We start from the raw sequence: 23,512 nt of genomic DNA on the forward strand, positions 1-23,512 counted from the left end.
ATACAAAGTAATGAAATAAAATGAGATGTACATTAGCATATAATTCATCTGTTTATTTTAGAGATTCTTAACTGACCTGTGGGTGGGGACCCAATTTTGAGTCCCTAACTGTTTATGTTGGACCTTCATGAAATTTTTAATAAGGTGAATTATCTTCCCACAAAGGATGTTGTAGTGTGAATAATGCATTTTGGGTTGCAAAGCTAATTGCCAGATTTAATCTGGGTCCTCTTGAGAAAAAAGCTAAGGAACCCTGTTTTATTTAAAATATTCCACTTACAATATAGATCGAGAAGTTAGTGCAGGAAACACATGGTGTGGTGGTTAGATGGAATTCGATACAAGACAGAAAGGGGGATTCCGCTCTTTATTTACAACATGTTAGTTTCACATCTCTCAACACTGTCAATAACTTAAGGGAAGCTGTGTGCTCTGTGTTTGGCAATAGTTCCACAATTCATTTGGCTGGTTACAATGTCTAATGATGAAGTACTGGGTGTATCCAATCCTGCTAACTAACAACTGGCATCTTTTAAAAATCAATAGTAACCTACAGTTTGCTAAAAAATTTAGAAGGTTTCAATGGATAAAATATTCAATTTTATGGCCAATTTAACAGGACTTACACATTATAAAGCAGCCATTTGAGTATTGTGACAACATTTGTTAAGCCATTAGTTGCCACAGCAGAAAACAAAGACAGGGAAATAGCTGAGCTTACATTACCTGGAGATCTGTGCATAACAATAGAAATGTATTTAAAACAGAAAATATAATAATTATATAGAAAGGCAATGTGTTGTTAATGTAAGGGCAGCTTTTATATGAAAAATGTGATTGGTATTCAGATTCATTTCAGTAGCAGGGACCAGATACACAGAGCACTGTGATTAGCAAAGGTAGCAGCCCCAGCCTTTACTGCATAAAACAGAATCACTTCTTACAAACAGCTGTTTTTGTTATTCCTCTTTAAAGTCTGAAAATAAATACAGTCCCTTATATCTCACAAGTAATGGCTCAGATCAAACAGCTGGAGTATCTGAGTTCAATGTAGCAACTTGCTCCATTTAACGTTCAGTCCTCTGCTCCCCAACATTTTACCATGGCAACGCTCATGGCGCAGCATAGGGCTCGGTAGGCAGACAGCAGCAAGGCCAGGATCCCACCGAGTCCACTCTATAGGAATCCCTCACGGCGAAACTGCTCTTGTAAGATATTTCTGTACTCATCAAAGCCACCTTCAATTCGTGTCACACCACCGTTTTCACAAACCCAGAGTTCTTGGCACACGAGTCTGATGAAACGTTCATCGTGAGATACCAAGATCACTCCACCCTGTAACAGAGAATAAAATATTAGGAGATACGAGGCAGAGCCCAGTGACAAGTGGAGCTGCTTATTACAAGGAGTTCTGCTATAGAAAGCTAAAGTGCAAAAAGAACAATACCTTGAATTTGTTCAAGGCTCTCCCCAAAGCTTCAATGGTCTCCATATCCAAATGATTTGTTGGTTCATCCAAAATATAAAAGTTGGGACTAAAAGAAAAACATGAGAGGAAGAACTCTTAAAGGAAAAATAATTTAATGAAGAGGAATATGCACACAAGCATTCCATTTTATTCTACAGAATAAGAAACTGCTATGCATGTCTACAATAGTAATGTCTATGCAAACGCTTCTCTAAAAAGCAGAGCAGCAACTCACACACAGATGGATATTAAGTGCAGGAATGTTTGATAAACTTTAAATCCTTTTGAGTTTTCCATCAAAATGTTCCACTGAAAACAGCCAGAATCTTGTATAATTAATAAGTTCCATTTCGCAATATGTTCATTGAGCACATGAACTCACCAGGGCATGGTCATTTGTGCAAATGCCACTCGGCTCTTCTGGCCCCCAGAAAGACTAGCAACTGGTCTCACTGCCAATTCGCCAGATATCCCATAACTTCCCAGCTGGTGGCGATATTCCTCCTCAGTTTTACCTACAAGACACAGAGTAATTAAAACAAAGCAGTATGGAAGACCAGAAAAAGCAACATGAGTGATCCATATTTTCACCACAATTCATGTTAGACAACTGCTTAATTAATTAATCAATCCATCTTGCTTTAATGTAATGGCACGGAGGCAGTTTGGGCCTTTTAGGCAGGGAGAGGGGGCACCAAAACAACTGAAAATACCATTGTATTGAAAAAGGAGATTTATACTTACCGTTACATCCTTTTCTCTTAGTCCTATAGGGGACACAGGCACCATGGGGTTAAATCCCCTCCCATCAGGAGGCAGGACACTGTATAATTTTGGTTTCTCTCCCCTATATAACCTCTTACCCCACCCAGGTACCTCAGTTATGTAACAAGACCGAGCAAACAGTGCTCTTAACTTAATAACTATAAGCTATAACACAGCTGAGTGAGAAGGTATGCATGATCCCTAAGTTTCCAGGGAGGGTGGCCTGTGTCCCCTATAGGACTAAGAGAAAAGGATGTAACGGTAAGTATAAATCTCCTTTTCTCTTGCGTCCTGGGGGACACAGGCACCATGGGGACATACCAAAGCCGTCCCCACTGGGAGGGAGGAAACTGAACTAGAATTTATTGCAGTCTAGCTTTGAACTACCGACTGCAGAACTTTACGCCCGAAGGCTGCCTCGGCCGAGGCGAAGGTATCGAAGCGATAGAATTTTGCAAAGGTGTGCGCGGAAGACCAGGTTGCCGCTTTGCACAGCTGCTCCGCAGAAGCCCGGTTCCTGCATGCCCAGGATGCCCCTAGTGCTCTGGTGGAATGTGCTTTTATCCCGAAGGGGGGTGTTTTTCCCAGGGATATGTACGCCCGGCGAACAGTCACCCTGATCCAGCGAGCAATTGTGGCTTTAGAAGCTGAACAGCCCTTACGGCTGCCCGACGGAATCACGAAGAGATTCCTGGTTTTGCGGAAGTGAGCTGTCCTGTCTACATAGACTTTCATTGATCTAACTACATCTAGTTTGTGTAGTTTGGCTTCTTTGGGATTTTTGGGCGAGCTACAGAAGGAAGGGAGAACTATCTCCTCGTTTAGGTGAAAGGGTGATACCACTTTCGGTAGGAAGGAAGGAACTGTGCGCAGGACTGCTTTTTCCTCGTGGAAAATTAAGTGAGGAGAGTCGCACGACAGTGCGTCTTGCTGAAGAAATGGCCGTGAGGAATACTACTTTCCAGGTAAGCCAGGGGAGCTCAATGGTGTGGATAGGTTCAAAGGGGGCCTCCAAGAGTGCCGACAAGACGAGATTGAGGTCCCAGGGTGGCACCGGGGGTCTCCAGGCCGGTGCCAGGTGAGCTACTCCCTGTAAGAATGTTCTTACGTCTCCTAGCCTTGCCAGTTTCTTCTGTAGTAAGATGGACAAGGCTGATACCTGGACTTTAAGGGACCCTAGGCTCAAGCCCTTGTCCAGGCCGTCTTGCAGGAATTGGAGGATCAGAGGAACGTTTGCACTCTGATAAACTACTTGCTTTTGTGCGCACCAGTGGATGAAGAGGTTCCAGATTCTATGGTATACCTTGGAGGATACCGCCTTCCTGGCCCTAATCATAGTCTGAGCCACTCCTGTCGAAAACCCTTTCCGGGTCAGAATAGCGGTCTCAAATGCCACGCCATCAAATGGAACATTTGAGGGTTGTGGTGGAGGATTGGGCCTTGGTGAAGCAAGTCTGCCCGAACGGGAAGTGCCATGGGCGGATCGATGGAGAGGTTTACCAGGTCTGTGAACCACGACCTCCGTGGCCAATTTGGAGCGATTATGATGAACGTGCCGCTCTCCTTCCTCATCCTCTTGATGAGGCGTGGTAGCATGGCAAGGGGGGGAAAGGCGTAGGCCAGCGGGACCCCCCACGGTGCAGTCAGGGCATCCACCCCTGCTGCTAGATGGTCCCTGGTCTTGGAGATGAATAGTGGAACCTTTTTGTTGTGGCGAGACGCCATTAAGTCTAAGTCTGGTGTGCCCCATTGTTTCGCTATAATGTCGAAAACCTCGGAATTCAGCTCCCATTCCGTCGGGTCTAGTCTGTAGCGACTGAGATAGTCCGCTTCCCAGTTCAGAAGGCCGGGAATGTGGACTGCGGAGATCTGTGGGACGTTGTTCTCTGCCCAGCGAAGGATCTTGCTGATTTCGCCTGCTGCCGCCACACTCTTGGTTCCCCCTTGGCGATTGAGGTACGCCACGGCTGTGGCGTTGTCGGACTGGATTCTGATGGCTAGTCCTGTCAGTCGGGTTTCCCAGTGGGTCAGGGCTTTGAAAATGGCTCTGATCTCTAATATGTTTATCGGCAGTCTGGATTCCGCTGTTGTCCATAGGCCTTGTGCCGAAAGATTCTGGAAGGTGGCTCCCCAGCCCGACAGACTGGCATCGGTTGTGATGATTTGCCAGTCCGGGTCAGCAAAGGGTCTTCCTTGTGTTAGGTGAGGTGGGGTCAGCCACCAATTCAGAGAGTCGATCGTCTGAGTCGGTAGGGAGATCCTCTGGTTGAGAAGGTGATGTCGTCGCCATTCTGAGATAATGGTCCTTTGAAGGGGCCTCAGATGGAATTGTGCAAATGGGACCGCTTCTGTGGAAGCGACCATGACCCCCAAAACCTTCATGCCAAACCTGAGGGATGGTTTGGGGATAGATCTGAGTTGTCGGACCAGCAAGTGTGTCTTGTGGACCTTTTCCTCTGGTAGGAGAATTCTCCCTAGGTGGGTGTCGAGGAGAAGCCCGAGGAACTGAATTCGTTGTGATGGGAAAAGGCATGACTTGGTCATGTTGATCGTCCAACCGAAGCTCTGAAGGACCCGGATGGACAGGTCCAGGTCCTCTTGTGCCTGGTGCAGTGAGGGCGCCTTGATCAAGAGGTCGTCCAAGTATGGAGTGATATACACCCCACGGACTCGGAGAAAGGCTGCCATGGTGGCCATTATTTTCGTGAAGATACGTGGGGCCGATGATAGGCCGAAGGGGAGGGCCGCAAACTGGTAGTGGTGATTGTGGTAAGCAAATCGCAGGAACCTTTGGTGAAGAGGATGGATTGGGACATGAAGGTATGCGTCCTTCATGTCCAGGGATGTCAGGAACTCCCGGGGTTCTAGTGCCCGGATTACCGATCTCAGTGATTCCATCTTGAATCGTCGGTAGTACACCCATTTGTTGAGAAGTTTGAGGTCCAAGATAGGACGGTATGAGCCGTCTTTCTTGGGGACCACGAAGAGGTTCGAGTAGAACCCTTGGAACCTTTGAGGTGGAGGAACCGGAGTTATTACTCCGGCCCGTGCCAGTTCCTGTACGATGGATAAGAAGGCGGTTTGTTTTTGGGGTTCTATGGGAACCCGAGACATGAAGAACCTCTGTGGAGCTCTTCTCGTTAGAGTTCTTGGTAAATGTCTTGCGAGACTGCCAGGTTGTTCTGCCTCTGGAGGTGGGCCCACCTCTGGCAGAAGAGGAGGATCTGGATGGAGGTGATCCTTTGGAGAAACGCGTCGAAAAAAGCGCTGTCTCTTGTAAGATGTAGTAGAGGGTCTGCTCTTGGGTTTTTGCTGGGGCAACAGTGTACTTTTGCCCCCCGTTGCTTGTGAGATAATTTTTTCTAGTTCTTCACCGAAAAGGCGGGAACCTTTTGAGGGAAGAGAGGTAAGTGACTTTTTTGAGCTAAGGTCAGCCGACCATAGTCGAAGCCACAGGGAGCGGCGTGCGGCTACTGAGAGAGCAGATGTGCGGGCCAGCAGCTTCAGGGCGTCCAGTGAAGCCTCACTGAGGAAGGAACTCGCCTCTTGGATGTGTAGTGCGACGGACTCAACGTCCTCGATGGCGGTTTCGCTCTGTAGACCGGTGAGGATGGCGTCGGACCACACTTCCAGAGCCCGACTTACCCATGCCATGGCAAGAATGGGTCTAAAGGCTGTACCTGCAGAGGTAAAGATAGCTTTAAGGAAGCCTTCCAGTTTCTTGTCGGTGGCGTCCTTAAAAGCAGATGCGTCTGGAACGGGTAAGGCGGTGGCTTTTGACAAACGCGATACCGGAGCATCCACTAGAGGTGGGGTGCTCCATTTTCCCAGATCCTCCTTTGGAAAGGGATAAAGTTTTGAGAATTTTCGGGTGACTTGGAACTTGTGTTCCGGGAGGTTCCATTCCTCCTGGATGATGGCTTGGAGTTGTTCATGGGCTGGGAAATTTATTTCGTGTGAGGCCGTTCTGCGGAATAGACCCTTAGAGGTCTTAGCCCCCTTGTCAGCATCCTCAATGTTAAGGGCCTGAAGGACTGCCACAATCAGGTCATTTGGTGACCTGGCAGAGTCCTGGGCGGTTGAGGCAGAGTCGCCCTCTGATGCGGAGTGGGATAATTCCCCTTTGCTGAGCCCTTCCTGGTCCGAGTAGGACTCAGGTGAGGAGGGTGCAGTAGAGTCATTAGGTAATGGGCACTTGCGTTTAGTTGTGCTCTTAACTACATTAGGTGATGCTAGTTTGTCTAGGATTTTATCCAGAGATGATGCTAATAGTGGGATTCCCTGCAGATTAGCTAGGGAATTAGATAGTGAAACTGCCCAGGCCGGAGCCTCAGGGGCTTCTGTAGCCACATTGCCCGATGTTGAGGGTAGTGCTGCCTGTACATTCTCCCCCTGGTCTGTTAATTGTGGCGTGGGTTGCTCTGCATCTGTGGTAGCAGTGGTGCAAGCTTTACAAACTGGGTCTTTTTGTGCCACCTTAAACTTTTTCTTGCATTGAGTACATGCAAAGAAAGTTACTTTGGACGCCTGTTTTCCCCCTCTGAGGAATAGTGCATCCCCTGACCCCTCAGCCATGTTGGCTTAGTGACCCTTTTACCGTATCTGCCTGGTAGAGGGAAGAGGAGAGATGGAGGGCGAGAGACCTGGGCGTTCTGTCTGCGCGAGCGCGCGCTCTGTCGGATGCCGGAAGGGGAGGAGCCGAATGAGGGCGCGAATGTGGGGAGGTCACGTGAGCCGCGAGCACTTCCGGCGGTACAGCCGGAAGTCTCGTTGCGGCTATTGAGGGTGCGGAAGGCGCGTACCATCCATTTACCCGCCGGGCTCACTCTGCCTCACTCTCTCGCCGGCTGCGCCATAGCAGGCGCGCCGTGTGAGAGTGTAGGGGTGGTTGCTGGAGGATACCCTGACCCTCCGCTTGCCAGGTGTAGGTATGGGGGAGAGGTTGGGATCTCCCGTGTGTGAGGAGGGGCTGTAACCCCTGTTCACTCTCACTACCTGTGATCGGTGCGGAGGGTTAGAGGAGACTAGAGGTGACCTCATGCTCCTCTGTATTCCCGGGTTTGTGCCGTGGGCCCCCGTTGTAGGGAGGGCCGTCGGGTACGTTGCCTTTTCTAGGCAGCAGGCTCAAGGAGCCGTCCAGCGTAGGGGGCTGACGCAGCGAGTGCAGCCTAGGCTGCCTCAGGTACCACCCCGGGTGTTAGGGCTAAGCCCTGAACCGTAGCAATCTTTTCAAGTTGTGTCTCCTAGAGACTCTTCTGTCCAACCTCCTGTTTGCGAGGACACTAAAAAAACTGAGGTACCTGGGTGGGAGAAGAGGTTATATAGGGGAGAGAAACCAAAATTATACAGTGTCCTGCCTCCTGATGGGAGGGGATTTAACCCCATGGTGCCTGTGTCCCCCAGGATGCAAGAGAAAGAGGCATTGCTGAATTCTTTTCTTGTGCTAATGCAATACTATTGGTAAGGATACAGCAATTCAAATTCTCTTTAATGCAAAGATAGTGTGGGGGAAGGGTGCCTGCCCAAAACATGATCTCATGTAGGTGACAAGATGCCCTGTGTGTGTGCTATTATTCTTAAAAGGAATCATTGTGATTAAAAATACAAATAATGCCTAGTCAAAGAAAATTATCAGTTATATATTACATTTTTTACACTGCTTTAAATACCGTCCTATGGCATCTGTAATGAGATGGAAGAGGAGGCCAAAACTAGAGGCAGATTTTATCATTTATCAAAAAATAAGGCTGATCATGATCATGGCTGAAAAACCCATGGCCAGCAATGGATGATCTAGCCTTCTCTGCTTCGGGGTATATTTTTATTTTTAAAGTGACTCTGTAATGAAGGTAAAAGGTGTGTGTTTATAAAAGTATCCACCCCCCTGTCCCATTCTCTCATGTTACCAATTAACAAATCCTGTGTTTTAGTACATTCACAGACAGTTAGTCAAGGTTCTAAATACTTTTGCAAGCCAATGTAGATACAAGACAAACTGTAGCTGCAGGAACATAGAACGTGCAGGAAGAGTATCGTTGTTATGATGGTAAAAAGAAAGGGTTGATCAGATTTTGTAACAGAGATGGACAAAAGAAATTAGAAGGTTCACCTGAAAACGTTATTTAGTTGGTGGGTGTGCAAAATAGAGAGGGGCATAAAGGGTTGTGGTAAGTGTTATGTGCAGCCATACCAGAGAATCGCTTTGCTAGAAGCTCCACAGCACTGATGTTCAGATCCAGCTGATCAACATGATGCTGACTAAAATAACCAATCTTCAAATTCCTGAAAATAAATATGGGATTAAAAATGGCAGGGAGTGACATCAATTGTAGCCCAAATTTAAATATATTTATATTCAAGGCCCTGTAACACTGTCTGCTTTAAGAATGATCCACAAAAGCAGCACAAACTCTTTCTTAGCTTTCTATTGTCAGTAGTGATGTCAACACATGGGTGGGAGGAAGAGCTTTTGGAAATCAAGGAATGATTTTTTTTATACACTCTGGACACAGATACCCCAAGAAGAAGAATTCATTTATCAAGCCTTGGCAAATTTGCAGTTGGGCAGTAAGGGCTCTGGCACACAGGGAGATTAGTCGCCTGCGACAAATCTCTCTGTTCGCGGGCGACTAATCTCCCCGAATTGACATCCCACCTGCAAAAATGTAAAACACCGGTGGGATGGCACACGCTGCGCAGACGATTTCGGCAAATCGCCGAAGTTGCCTCGCGAGGCATTTTCGGTGATTTGCCTAAATCGCGCCGCGTGTGCCATCCCACCGGCGACTTACATTTTCGCCGGTGGGATGGCAACTGATGGCAACTCGGGGAGATTAGTCGCCCGCGAACAGGGAGATTTGTCGCGGGCGACTAATCTCCCCGTGTGCCAGAGCCCTAACTCATAGCAACCAATCACTGATTAGATATTTTCAGTCTGCTGTAAGAACAATGAAAGCAAACATTTAATTGGTTGCTGTTGGTTACTGGCCAGGTGTAAATTTACCCAGGGTGGCTAAATGAGCCCCAATTCTAAATAACCCCTTCCCTCTTTGCCTTTTTTGTTGGATTCCTAAAAGACCTATAAACCAGTAATATGGGGTGTTACAGGCCAGTTTAACCCCTAGTTCCTTTAATTAAGGCAGTGCTTCTTATGGCCACTAAGTCGCAAATAGAATGTTTAAGAAATCATAGATTTTTGGGTATAATACCCTACCTACCTATGTGCATTCCGAATTCCCTGTACTGGAGACAGTTCCCCCATAAGCAGCTTTAACATAGTTGATTTCCCAGCTCCATTCTCCCCCACCTGTAAAACAAACAGGGGAAAAAAAACATTCCATGAATCATACTGGGCATAGTAACAGCTGTTTAATATGATTAATTAGTAGGCCAATATGAATGTGTGAAGCACTAATGCAGTGATTGATTTAGCTCATGTGTCTTCACAACACCCAAATTTTACACACTGCTTTTTACTGTAGTGCCCAGATAGATAGGTAGATATTGTATAAAGGAGGTGTTGCTGCACTCATTTGCGCCAGCACTATTAGGGAAGCAGCACCTGGAGTTTATGGGGGACATTTGTGGTGGTACTTTTATACCTTGCAGAAAATACACTATATAAAGATACATACTTAAGGGGGAGTTCAAAAAAAGACCATCAAGTTCAACCCTTCCAAGCAAACTCCAGTGTACACACACAGACCCATTCTGACCTATCTATACACAAATATACAATGCTTTGCTAAAGTATTCATCCCCTTGGCACCCTGACTTGTAGTTCTCAACAACTTTTTCCCTGATTTCTTTGGAGAGCTCCTTGGTCTTCATGGTGTGATGCCTCTTGCTTAGTGGTGTTGAAGCCTCTAGGGCCTTTCAGAAGAGGTGTGTTTATACTGACAGATCATGTGACACTTGGATTGCACACAGGTGGACTTCATTTCACTATTATATGACTTTTGAAGGTAACTGGTTGTACCAAAACTTTTTAGGGGCTTCATGGAAAACGGGATGAATACGTATGCCCATGCCAATTTTCATTATATATATATATATATATAATTTTTTTTTTTTTTTTCTCATTTCACTGCACCAAATTAGACTAATTTGTGCATATCCATCACATAAAATAAGAATTTAAGAACCATTTAAATTACAGGTTTGAATGTAACAAAACATGAAAAATGCCAAGGGGTGTGAATTTAGCAAAGCCCTTTACATAACCTATACATACCAACATCAAAACTATTTGTAGATTTCAGTATTATAGCCTTGGATCAAGAATTCATTGAGGCCCCTCTTAAAGACATTAACAGAATCTGCCATCACAACATCACTAGGAAGGACATTCCACAACCTCACTGCCCTCACCGTGAAAAACCACCTACGCTGCTTCAAATGGTTCAAAAAAGTTCTGTTCCTCTAATCTAAAAGGGAGGCCTCTGGTGCGCTGATCATTTTTATGGGAAAAAAACATCCCCTATCTGCCTATAATCCCCTCTAATGTACTTGTACAGAGTAATCATGTCCCCTCGCAAGCGCCTCTTTTCCAGAGAAAACAACCCCAACCTCGACAGTCTAACCTCATAGCTTAAATCTTTCATGCCCTTTACCAGTTTAGTTGCACGTCTCTGCACTCTCTCCAGCTCATTAATATCCGTCTTAAGGACTGGAGCCCAGAACTGCACTGCATATTCAAGGTGAGGCCTTACCAGGGACCTATAAAGACGCAACATTATGTTTTCATCTCTCTACCAGCCAGTTCTCTATCCAGGTTCAAATATTATGTTCTAGGTCAATATTCCTTAATTTAAACATTAACTTTCTGTGTGGTACTGTCTAAAAAATGCTTTAGCAAAGTCCAAGTAGATGACAGCCACTGCCATGCCAGAGTTGAGATTCCTGCTCACCTCCTCATAAAAGGCAATTAAATTAGTCTGGCACAATCAATTATGCATAAAACCATGCTGGCAAAAACTCAAGAATCCTTTAATCCCTTATTACCCCTTCCAGAAGCTTCCTACCGCTAATATCAGACTAACAGGCCTATAGTTTTCAGGCTGAGAATGGGATCCCTTCGGCAGTCATTCAGAACTACGCCAGACCTCAGTGAATCCTGAAAAATTAAGTGAAGAGGTTTGGCAATCACAGAGCTAAGCTCATTTAATAACCTGGGATGAATATGATCCTGTCATGAACTTCTGTTTACATGTTCAAATCTCTTTGGAATTTTCTCCTGAGTGACCCAAGTGGCATGCTTATATATTTACAAATATTAATAGTGAGCATCTGTAGATTTCCAGGCACCAAGTAGATGCTGGATATGGCAAACAATGTGTGGTGTATAATCCCACGCCCTATCCTACCAAACTATGAGTTTATTGCAAACTGTTCTCACCACGCAGATTCGAGAATCAAGGTCTGCAGATACAGAAAGATTCTTAAAGACTGGCTGATCTGAGGAATACCAGAAACCAATTTCATCCAACTGAAGGATAGGAGGAGAGAACTTCTCAAACCCATCAGGAAACCTGGGAGAAAATGGAGAGGCATATAAATAAGGACCAAATAAAAAAACTCCCAAAAAACAAAAGTAATGTAGGCCTTCAAAGCAGAAAGACAAAGTCTCACCTTAATATCACTTCTGTATCTTTCTCTACTGGCTTTAATTCTGGTCTGTTATGGGGAGAGGGCAGAAAAGAAGACATAAATTAAGTGGTCTGAGATACATCTCTAATGGCTCATTACATATGAATGCTTCTTATGAGTCTGTGTTCTATTTTAGTTGCTCGGCTGCAGACAGACTGAAGGCTGCCGAAAACATACTGTTTCAGCCTCCAGTTGTTGCCTGTGAATTTAAATAGTTATGGCTATTGAGCAAAAGAAGCATCCACATGTATGAGACCTAATAAACAGAACAGAGATGGAGTAAAATTACTTACAGTTTCTCTAGAAGTTTGAGTTTACTTTGAACCTGTGAGGCTCTGTTTGCATTGTATCGAAAACGATCAATGAAAACCTGCACAGAAAAGAACATTGTTGTTGTAAACTTCAACATGAGACCATAAATAGGGGTTGTGTTATGAATGCATTCTGCCTATTGTTTTAATTGAAAATATCTATGGATTTTATTTTTTCACTATTAAGCAAAGAACAGTGAAACAGAAAGCACTTTAATTTGATCCCATTTACTTGGTCCCTCAGAGCAATTGTGGATAGAGGAGCAGGTTGTTAATGAAGTTACTTTTCCCAGATAAACCCTCTGTATAATAAACTCCTCTCTATGCGTAAACCTGTGACATAGGATGTAGGTAGGGCAAGAGGGGCTCATTTATACTCAAAATAATTATCCATTAGTGTTTGCAAAGTGTAAAAATAAGTGTATGTCGATTCCATATATCCAATCTACAGTTCTCTACTTGCTAATAAAGAAGGTGATCCAAAAAGGGACCTAACAGAACTATCAATTCTAAGACCTGATCACTCTGTGGATTCAGGTGGTCTTAAACAATCAGTTAAACACTTAGGAAAAATGGCCTCTGTTCATGTATCCTTACATCAAGGGCAAAACAAAAAAATTACCCAGTAGAATAATTGAGAGCCGCAACTTCAGTACAAATGAGTCACCCCCTACCAATGCAGGATAGATTTAATCTATTTAAGATTATAAATCACCTTACTAAATGTTTTTGTTAAGTATTTTACCCACAGGCCCCCCAGACTCGGATGGACTCTGTTTTCAGGCTAGCCTTAGCTATTTGGCAAAGAGCAGCTACTTGTTTTCTATGCTCATACACTGGTAAAGCTTATGCCCATACATTTTTTATGACATAAGCTATTATGTCACAAAGTCTATAACAACCCTGTGCTCTCTTTGTTCTGTAGTTCTGACTCTTGGCTTTGTTCAGAACCCAGGTACTTGCCAAATAAATCTTACCTATTTACCTCAAACGACTTTTGGTATCTGAAATTTTCATAGCAAATTTTCATAGCATTACCTGTATATGTTCTCGGTATTGCTGCTGTGCCTCATACTCCCGCTGCTGGTTTTTAAGACGTTCTTCCTTGGTTTTCAAAAAACTCTCAAAGTTTCCCCGGTAAGCCTCCAGACGCTGGCTGTGCAGATGCACTATATCGGTGGCCACAGCATTCAAGAAGTTCCGGTCATGGGAAACAACAAGGATTGTAGAGGGCCAAGTCTGTTTGAAACAGGCACCAGAGTGATGATAGAATTTAGACACAGAGCAAGAAGTGATAGGGAAAGAAATTGGGGACAAAGTGAAAAATTTAGCTAGGGACAGGAAAGCAATTAGCTTTTTAGTCTACACTTTATATAATGAATGCAAATATGTGATTATTTGCTGTCTAGTGCACGGATACATTTTGGAAACTGTTCTAGTGATCTTTAATCCTGAAACCAGTTATTTAGAAAGCTCAATAACACAGGAATACAATTTTTGGTAAAGTCCCATTTAACCAAATTGACATTTTTTTTGCATAACTTTTTAATTTGTTTACATTATTTTTAGTAGATTAAAAAATGTTTCTTTGAATTAAGGAAAGATACACAAGCCCTTAGCATTCCAGATATTAGATCCCATACTTGTAAATCAGAGCTACGGTGCAGGAATATTCAGTAGTGGCTGGACGAAAAAAACTGTAGAAGGGTTTTTGAGGTAGTTTAAGAGTCAGGTTGATAAAAATAACAAAATCTTTCCAAATCCAGTATTCCAGTTCAGCTACCTCATTCAAGCAGGCTATCACTCCTGTGCTCCTGTTGTAGCACTAATTGCATGTAGACATCATATTAGATAATGCAGGACACCTGACACTGCAAGGCTTTGCTGCAATTAGTGTTCAAGTGAACCCTTGAAAAAGGGCTTTGCCCGAAACATGTAGTGAAAACACTAATAAACACTAATTGCAGCAAAGCCCTGCAGTGTCAGGTGTCCTCCATTATCTAATATGATGTCTATATTGATAAAAATAACAGACAGAGCTCACCTGAAGGTAACACTCTAACCACAAGATGGCTCGCACGTCCAACATGTTTGTCGGTTCTAGGATAATAGAAATAAGAGTTTTGCAAGCGAATAAAACAAGCTCTCACTGCTTCACAGCATTAGATGTGCCCACAGTAGTTTGGTTTCTCAATAGAAATAAGAGCGTAAAGTGAAATGAAAGTCTGATGAGAGGGTGCAAAAGGAATAGCTCAATGAAAACTCACCATCCAGCAACAGGAGGTCTGGCCTGATGTGGGAAATACAGAAAAATACATTAAAAAACATAGTAGGAGCTATAAAATCTCAACAATAACAACCACCAACACCAACCTGGCAAAGAGGGCCCGAGCCAAGGCCAACCTCATGCGCCACCCTCCAGAAAATTCCCTAAGGGGAAAAATCATGTAATTAACTGTTCTGCAAGCATAACTGTAACTGTCACCTCATTTCTTTAACTTCTAAATCAGTTTTATCTACTCACTTGGTCATTTGCTGCTGCATCGAGTGCTTGAATCCCAAACCAGCAAGGATAACAGAGGCTCTGTGCACATAGGTGGGGTGATGGTAGAGAAAAAAGGCAAGGGAGGAAAGGTTTAGTTTACAATGAACATGTAAACTTGTGTGTTTCATTCGCAACAAGATTTACAGACATTAACTAACCTTGCTGGAGCTTTGTCAGCTTCAATTTCTTCCAGTTTGCTGTAGATCTCAGAGAGACGCAAACTTTCTGATCCATCACCCCTGTGGATGCAATATGAAATTCCATTAGAAGCCTCAAGATAAGAAAGCAAGTAACTCATACCTAAATGTGCAAAAAGAAAGTAATGAGCATTGGTTGGACAAAGATCCAATAAGGCTTGTCTAACAAACAAAACATAAAGCATACTGGATTTACAAATAAAACCTATAATCATAACATTAATGGGCCTATTTACCAACATAGGTACTGAAATGCACCACTGTATTTACCTACAGCAACCAATCAGATCTTTGCTTAGGTTTTCTTAACTTGAAGTGGACTTATAGCTAATTAATTATTGGTTGCTATGGACAACTGCAATTGGTCAATTAAGTACATACAGGGACACATTAACCCCCTCGTTCTCCCAGATATGATACAGCCGGTTATACATGTTTATATTTTAGTTGCATTATTACAAATACTTTGATATCAATCTGAATTCACTGAATTCTGAAACTGTAGGATTAAACTCCTAAAAGTAACAAATCTGAGGATGTTTTGTCCATTAATAATTGGCAGACATTCGTGCGAAAGTTATGTCAGCCAAGGATATTGTCAGATATGCAATACATTCATAGATATTATTGTTATCCGGCAGAAATTTCGAACCTGTCCGAACGACCGATTGCCATGGTAAAAAAAATGTTTTCAGGGGTTCATAATTCGAAGCCCACTCATGGTCTGAAAATCGTACAAAACATTGTTTCATCATTTGTCCCACAGCCGTTGCATGTCTAGAAATAGCACCACCCTGCACCAAATCAGTACAATACACATAATGTAGCTCCATAAGACTGCTCTACAAAACAGACTCAATAACAGCATTGTAAAAACAGACGTTTGTGGGGTTGTGCTGAGCCAAATCAATCCCTGTTTGTCTAAAAAAAAATAGATTTTTGACTGCTAGGGTCAGCAATCGCCACTTGAAAGCTGGAAAAAGGCAAATAACAAAAAAAAAAAAATGAAAACCAGTTGAAAAGTTGCTAAGAACTGTCCATTCTATAACATACTAAAAGTAACTTAAAGGTGAATTACAACTTTACTTATGCAGTAGTGCACATAGAGAAAAACTTGACCCACACCTGCTCCCAACCTGAACCCTACCAGACCCGGCTTCTCCCCTCTATTTACAGACCCATGGCCACCTCGCCAATGATGTCACAAAAAAAGCAGAGTGGCAGGGGACAAGAGTCTTTAGAGCCGGAAGCCAGAACTGAAAGCCAGCAGTGTAAGGACGTGGGCACAAGAGCTCAACCCGAACCTGCTCGCAACCCGCAAATGGTTTGCCGAGGTTGGCCCAAATCCGCGGGCCACACTATTCTGAACTAGCAAATACAGTTTTAAAGATGAAACTATATGAAAAAAAAAACTCACTTTAATAAAAGAATTGTGACCCTTTGTTATTACAGTCTGATTATTATAACAATTTATATAAATGAATGGTACAAGTTACAATTATGAACCATTAAACATGCATAAATAAAACAATTAAAAAAAAAGGGCGAACCTTTCCTAAAATGCATTGTTAACTAATAATCTCAAGTTGCCTTACCTGCCTGCACTAATCTTTGTGTTAAGTTCCTTCTCCTCCTGTAAAAGTCTTTCCCGAAGTGTGTCACACTCCAGAACACTCTGTAATGCAGGTGTTTCATCACCAGCCACTTCCTGTTCCACGTGTAGGATGCTGATGTGTGACGGGACACGAAGACTGCGCCCTGCAAGCATTTTTAACAGGGTAGTCTTACCCAAACCATTTCGCCCAACCAATCCATATCGACGGCCAGTGGCCAAATGCAGCTCTGCTCCAGTCAACAAAACTCTGCAAAAAAAAAAAAAAAAAATGGGGTCACTAACATGTACGTATGATACAGTGCAAGATGTTGGCCAAATAATATGCTTGTAATATTGCAGTAATTGCTATGACTTCAGACCAACCTTTCTCCAAATGACACATCAAAGTTTTCAATCCTTATGTCATATGATTTGTTTTTTCCACTAGATTCTATCCGGTTCTCCTTCTTACTTGCAGCTTGACTGGCAGAGGCTTCCTCCATTACCCTAGAAATGAGAAACGCACCATGATGAGTCCACAGTACTAAGCAGGTTACAGAAATAGATAAGGTAAGCAAGCATATGTACTTCATTTTCTTCATTTTGCACCTTTATTCTGTTATTCTTATTTCTGCCAAGTGTACTTTTTTTGATTCCTCAATAACCCTCCCTACTATGTATATTGTCTCTTTCTTAATCCCAACATTGTTGATGATTTACAAATATGGGTGGAAAATTGCACAAGTGCAACTTGGATTGTAAACTGAACAAGTGCAGATGCCAAAGGCAACAAATCAGTAATTAGTTTGAACAGTCTACTAAAAGTTGGAAAATGACAGGAAAGACCTGATGACCACACATCAAAATTAACATCTATGTTTTGTTTGTTGCATAGTTAAGTTGGGTTGAAAAAATACCAAAGCCCATATATGTAAAACAGACCTATAATTTTTCTCATACTTACACATTTCCAGTTGATTTTTGTAAATCTCGCTCAGACCGTTTCTCTTGCTTAGACTTCAATTTTGCTTCTGCTTTCTCCAGCCTCTTCACATCCACTGTCTGTGAATATAGGATATTACCACAAAACCTCTAAATCAGTACATACCTTCTTTATATAAAGAAAGTTATGGCAGAATATAAACAAAACGATAAAGTGTCCAACTAAATAAGAGAAGCCTCAGTCACTTATCTATTATGCTGGGCTGGGGCTACTGTCCTTTAAGAAGTGCACTGCCTATGGTAGTTTTTCCAGGGCATGCCACTGTTGTCCTTCCACAGACTCCCAGGTATCCCATGAAATCAGACTTGGAGGGACAACAGCATAGAAAAGTTTAGTACTGCACATTTGTTAATCAATTCTAACTAAGGTGTGCAAGGGATACCTGGGAGGCTAGGGTGAACATTTTGAAGTAGGAGAACTGACACGGGGTATAAGGTAAGAGATTAGAGTTTGTGGGGGTGCCTACAAACTGGCTACCCCCAAAGGCTAAGGCATTAAAGGTCTAACTTTACTGATGAACAAAAATTAGTGCTCTGAAATACATTGTTAGCATTGTTACTAAAGTTGCAAACCCCACTAAACTTTAGAATATTCACATTTTATGGCCCCCACATTGTGTGAAAATTTGTCTTTTGGTAGCAAGGAACGAAATACCATACCGATGATTGATCCTTCTTCAGCAACATAACATTCTGGATCTTTTCATCGACCTCTAAAAAGAAAATACAGAGAAATAATAAGCAATTAGAAAAATAGGCACCTAAATTTAGGGATGAGCAACACTAAGACATTTTTTTAAATAGTCTGTAAGGGAGATTGATTCAACAGAATAAAATCAGGAAAAAGAATACAATGCTTATTGTTCTCTCACCATAACTGTCAGAAATCTTGGAGAGCTGAATGGGGGCCTGCAGAAGGACTTGGTCCTGTGCAGGTAACTGATGATTCTCCCTATGTAAAATGAAACAGTGGAACATCTGGTAAATCAAATGAACAAGAACATCAGTCATACCCTGCTATGTTCAGAATCCGTGTTTCTGTAATTTATCAGAATCTAGGATAATTATACATTCAGTTTCTCATTCCAAGTTAGCAAAGTATAAAAGGAATTAGCCCATGCATTACCTTTAATAGCATAACTACTGCAAAAACAAATTTGACCTGTATCAGAAATCATTAAATAAGCTAAATGAACTGTATTTTGAAAGCATGTTCCATATGAACAATACATATACCTGCTAAACTGATGTCAGATCATGGATTATTATCCCACCCTTCACTTTTAATAACAGCTTTCCATTTAAACTGACTCAGCGAGTACCTATCCCTATAGACACCACACAGATATGACCAACCTACCACATACTCTACTGACCCCACACAAAGCATGGACCACAGCCTTGAAAACTCTGCACCATCCTTGGCCACTTCTTGCACCTCAACTCCCACTCTGGGCCAACTCGCTCCTACCCCACCTACAGGAACTACAAGACTACATCTATTGGCCACGATTGGGTTTTAAGAAACTTGGCGACCTCACACTTGGTCCTCAGTTTCCCACATACCAAGACCTGCAAGACAGAGCCTTGGGCCAGCAGATACAATTCTATAGGTACCTCCAACTTAGGCACGCCTTTCACTCACAATTCCACACCCTTTCCCCCACAATAACCACGGTAACCTTAGAGGACATCCTTCTCTCCCCATCTCTAGCCAAACTTCTAACCAGGCTATATAAAGAGATTATGAAAACAGTTAAGCCACCCTTTGATCAAGCCTATCGTCTTTGGACACAGGACATACCAGAGCTAGAACATGAACAATGGGAGGAAGTCACAGACAATGCCTATAACTTCCTAATCTCAATAAAGGATAGGCTGATACAGTACAAATTTCTGCAGCAAACCTACATAACCCTCAAACTGATTTGGGAGGAGACAGGATGACCTATGCCCAAGATGTAATTCCCCCAGGCCCAACTTCCTTCACATGATTTGGTCCTGTCCCCCAATACATTAATTCTGGTCCAAAATAATGGAAACACTAGCAAGTGAACTGGGTATACCGCAAATAGTAGACCCAATAACTTGCTTGTTAGGAGTCACAGACAAAACACTATCCACCAACGCGGCCAGAGTTAGGTTACGCACGCTCATGTTCTACGCTGGATGGGAGACACCCTCAGCTCCCTAACATTCTGGAGAAGGCTGGTGGATGGAGCGCTTCCCTTATTAAATTAACCTACGAAACAAGGCGTGCATATGATAAGTTTGATAAGCTCTGGAGAAACTGGTACAACCAAGATAATCTGGACACATAGCTTACCCCCTTATATTAAGTATGACTGACCAGAAAGAACTAAACACAGCCACCTACACTGTGACAACTGCAATGCCTAGCAATAGTATCCTTGCTTTTATTGGCCTAACCCTGACTCAACACCGTTCCAATGTCAATATATTAAACACTGTTTTGTATTGTATTGTTTTGTGATGTTATAAAACCAATTAAAAATTTACCTTTAAAAAAAAAAAAAAAAACTGACTTAGCAAGTGATGACAAAATGCTCAGACTAACCAGGTAAATAGTGCCTAAGAACACCATATATTCTTACTATTCCATTTATTCCTAAAAAGTTTCTCCATTTCTGTTGAAATCCTAATCCCCTCTTTGTACATATAGATACTCAGTTCCTATATTAGTGCTTGTCATTCAACCATTAAAATCCTATTCATATGCCCCCATTTCCATGCTTAGCCTTCCCTTATGCAGAAAAAAGAAATTTTATGCTCCAATTTCTTCTGTGAGCCCTGCCAATTCCACTGCCTCCTTATCAAACAACACTGCACCTCTGACACAAAATATACTCCTTATATCATGCTGAACTCACAGGTGCATGGCTCTGTATATGCGCTGACAAATATCTCGGATATCATCATCATCCTTGGTATCCCTGGAAACATCCTGCAGCAGCTCACCCACAGCTTCAAACAAATCAGTCTCTGATTCAAAGTCTGCACGGCCACTGTCAAGGATATCTGGCAAAATAAATGAAAGAAAGAAAGCACTATATGGATGTTATAGTTTGGGGAAAAGTATCTATAAGCACTTTATGTTTCTATTCTATCTTATTAATAAGTCTATAATAAAACACCTCACCCTAAAGATTAAAAAAAAGACTTCCTCCACCTTCACCTTTCAATTAACTTTTAGTATGTTATATATTGCCTTATTCTTATCAACTTTTCAATTGGTCACTGACCACTACTTTTCTTCATTCAGAACTCTCATATTCATTTTCCAGTTTTCCATTCAAACCGCTGCCTGGCTAATGGGTATGATGGACCCTAGAGACCAAACTGCTGTTGAAATTCCAAAATGGAGAGCTGCTAAATAAAAATCTAAATCTAAAAACTACAAAAAAAAAAAAAATGAAGAGCAACTGCAAAATGTCTGATAATATCACTCACTGTCTACATCATACTTAAACTTAATTGTGAACTGCCCACTAACAAATATAGCTAAATATAATGCCTTATTATATTAGTAGAGAAAAGAACAGTGACAACAAACATAACTATTAAAGAGCAGGAGATGTGGGTTCATCTGCACAATAATGTTGGTGGTGCATAGGGGAGTTTGCAATGAATCGACACAGAACAGGAGGCAGCTTTGCAAGCTACTAATAATGAAATGCTGGGTGCAGGGCCATTGTACCAGCAGGGGAACTGTATGAAAAGAGTATTTGGACAGCTAGAGACATATGGCTCCTTTGGTCTGTAATATGAGGGGCAGGTATCCACACTGAAGTTGAGTGGAAGAAGGGAGTAACAGAGTCCACAAGGCTCAATCTACTTGGCTGCCAAAAATTAAAACAAAATGAATTATTTGTTCCCCGAGCAAACATGAGCATATATTTTAACCGGCTTTCCTTTAATGTCTTCTTCTGTCAATATAAACAGGGTCTGTGTACAGAGAAACTAGAAGCAATCCTCAAGCTTTCCCTAATCTCTAGAAAAAAAGTTAAGGAACAGAAACCTGACAAGTTACAATTTGGATACATTTAGCTGGCACTGATCATTCCAGGAAGACAAACTTGATATTGGAGTAGTACAAGAAATGACCGGCTCAAAAAATTAAAAAAGACATAAAAGCAAAGATTGCCTGAAATGTCTATTTATAAAGGCATCTGACCAGACTTTATTAAGTATACCCGAATGGTACCAAATGCATCAGTAAATGCCATAAGAGACACAGACCGGTCCATTCAGACATGCGGATGCCAAGCTACTTGGCACTTTGCTGCCCAGTTTACCCCAGGGCATCTCTAACATTTAAACCTCATGTCCAAACCTGTTACGTATTGCAACAGCTCTGCATCCAGCTGCGGGAACTCATTCCTTAGAATGTCCACGAAGGTCGCCATGTTGGCCGGCCGGCAACGCGCTTGCGTAAAGGAAGTTGCCACTCACCGGAAGCGGCAAGGCTACAGGAGTCTGCAGTTCGCCATGGTGACTGAGCATGCGCTGATCCTGAATATTTGGCGCATGCGCGTTAAGCCTGCTGCGCTGGCATTAATTACGCGTCGTTCTTAGGATTGTGGGAAAAAGAGTTGTGATTTAAATTAATTCGACTTGCGTGTTTTCCATACTTTTTAACATCAGCAACTTTCATTGGAAAAGTAGGAGACGTGGTTCCCAATAGCTGATATTACTTGCTGTGATTTTGTTCCGTCCGTGCCAGAGATGCATAAAACTGGGGCAGGGAGTAATGTGCAATGCCTACATTCTATAATGTGATTAAGTTTGGGATCATGTAAGTCAAGTCTGAACTGGAATCCAAAATAGGCTCTGCCAATAACACCACTCCTGCCCAGAGTTGTCAAAGGCAAGGTGCAACCCTACCTCCTTTCAGCATGAATGCGACAGGGCTTGTGCAAAATATGCTTTATGCTTATTGTTTTAATCATACAATATCAATGGTTTATGTTATTTCTTGAGCAAATAGGGAGGGAGATTGAAGCTTCCCTGTGTTTGGTCTTTGTGAGGTACACAATCACTATGTCCAGCCACTTATGTATTTATTAGTAACAAGATGTGGTTTTGGTGGGTTGCGGTATCAATACTTGCACCAAATACCTCCCAACATTTGAAAAATGAAGGAAGGACAAAAAAAATATGGCGCATGTAGTGCAGCAATTTTTCGACCACATCAACTTAGTGACCGCCTTTTTCCATGGTTGAAATGGCAAGATCAGATGCAAAATTAGCACTAGCCTTTTTAGACAGACTCAGTGGCCACGATTATTATGTGGGCAAGAGGGAGCAGCAGGACCATGGCATTTATAACTGACTGACTGGGACTGCGGGATGACATACATAAATTGGGAATGTCCTGTGAAAAAGTGGTACAGTTGTGGTACAATTGTGAAATGGTGGCTCAAGGGACAAGCTGTCAAAAAGCAATATTTACATATATGTACAGTATATACTAACTAAAATTCATTACTTTATCAATGTATAGAAATAAATGCAAACTCTAAATAACCATTTAACATAACGTTAACGCTAAAAGCAGTACAGCTGGGGGGGTATGCTCACCCAGGGTATAAAGAACAGAGCAGTGATCAAAGATCCAACCAGGGACTCTACACAGCAGCACCTTCTCCCAGGGCACTAGAAACTCTCTTTTCGGGCTTTTGCAGTGTGCGCCGGAAGGAGCCGGGAAGACCCGAAGTCAATCGTTGCATTACATCACTCACATTTTGCAGATTTTCGTAAGGCGGACAGAAGGAGTCGAGAGGCAAGTGGGACAGTTAAAGGTGCTGCAGGACATTTAAAGGAAAAGTAACACTAAAAAATTTTAACTAAAAAATCTATTCTACCCTCCCCCAATAACTGTCCTATCCTGAAAACCATTTGTTATTTTGAATGCTTTAGTATAAAATACCTGTAAAAAACTTGGCTTCCTGTCATTTGAAC

General features: G+C 42.6%; 1 protein-coding gene across 1 annotated transcript; it reads right to left on the reverse strand.

The window, feature by feature from the left end:
- Positions 1-802: 802 nt before the first annotated feature.
- abcf3 (ATP binding cassette subfamily F member 3) lies at positions 803-21,981 on the reverse strand. Its single transcript, NM_001127070.1, is given in 21 exon segments — positions 803-1,335; positions 1,448-1,535; positions 1,851-1,983; positions 8,424-8,515; positions 9,451-9,539; positions 11,631-11,763; positions 11,864-11,908; positions 12,175-12,251; positions 13,231-13,431; positions 14,237-14,292; positions 14,460-14,482; positions 14,566-14,622; positions 14,717-14,776; positions 14,896-14,976; positions 16,530-16,796; positions 16,913-17,035; positions 17,493-17,590; positions 18,191-18,243; positions 18,403-18,482; positions 20,422-20,569; positions 21,885-21,981. Coding segments are annotated over 21 exon segments (2,136 nt in total). The 5' UTR covers positions 21,958-21,981; the 3' UTR covers positions 803-1,176.
- Between the last annotated feature and the right edge of the window lie 1,531 nt (positions 21,982-23,512).

This window comes from Xenopus tropicalis, chromosome 5 (genome assembly GCF_000004195.4).
Source record: "Xenopus tropicalis strain Nigerian chromosome 5, UCB_Xtro_10.0, whole genome shotgun sequence".
Lineage (NCBI taxonomy): Eukaryota > Metazoa > Chordata > Amphibia > Anura > Pipidae > Xenopus > Xenopus tropicalis.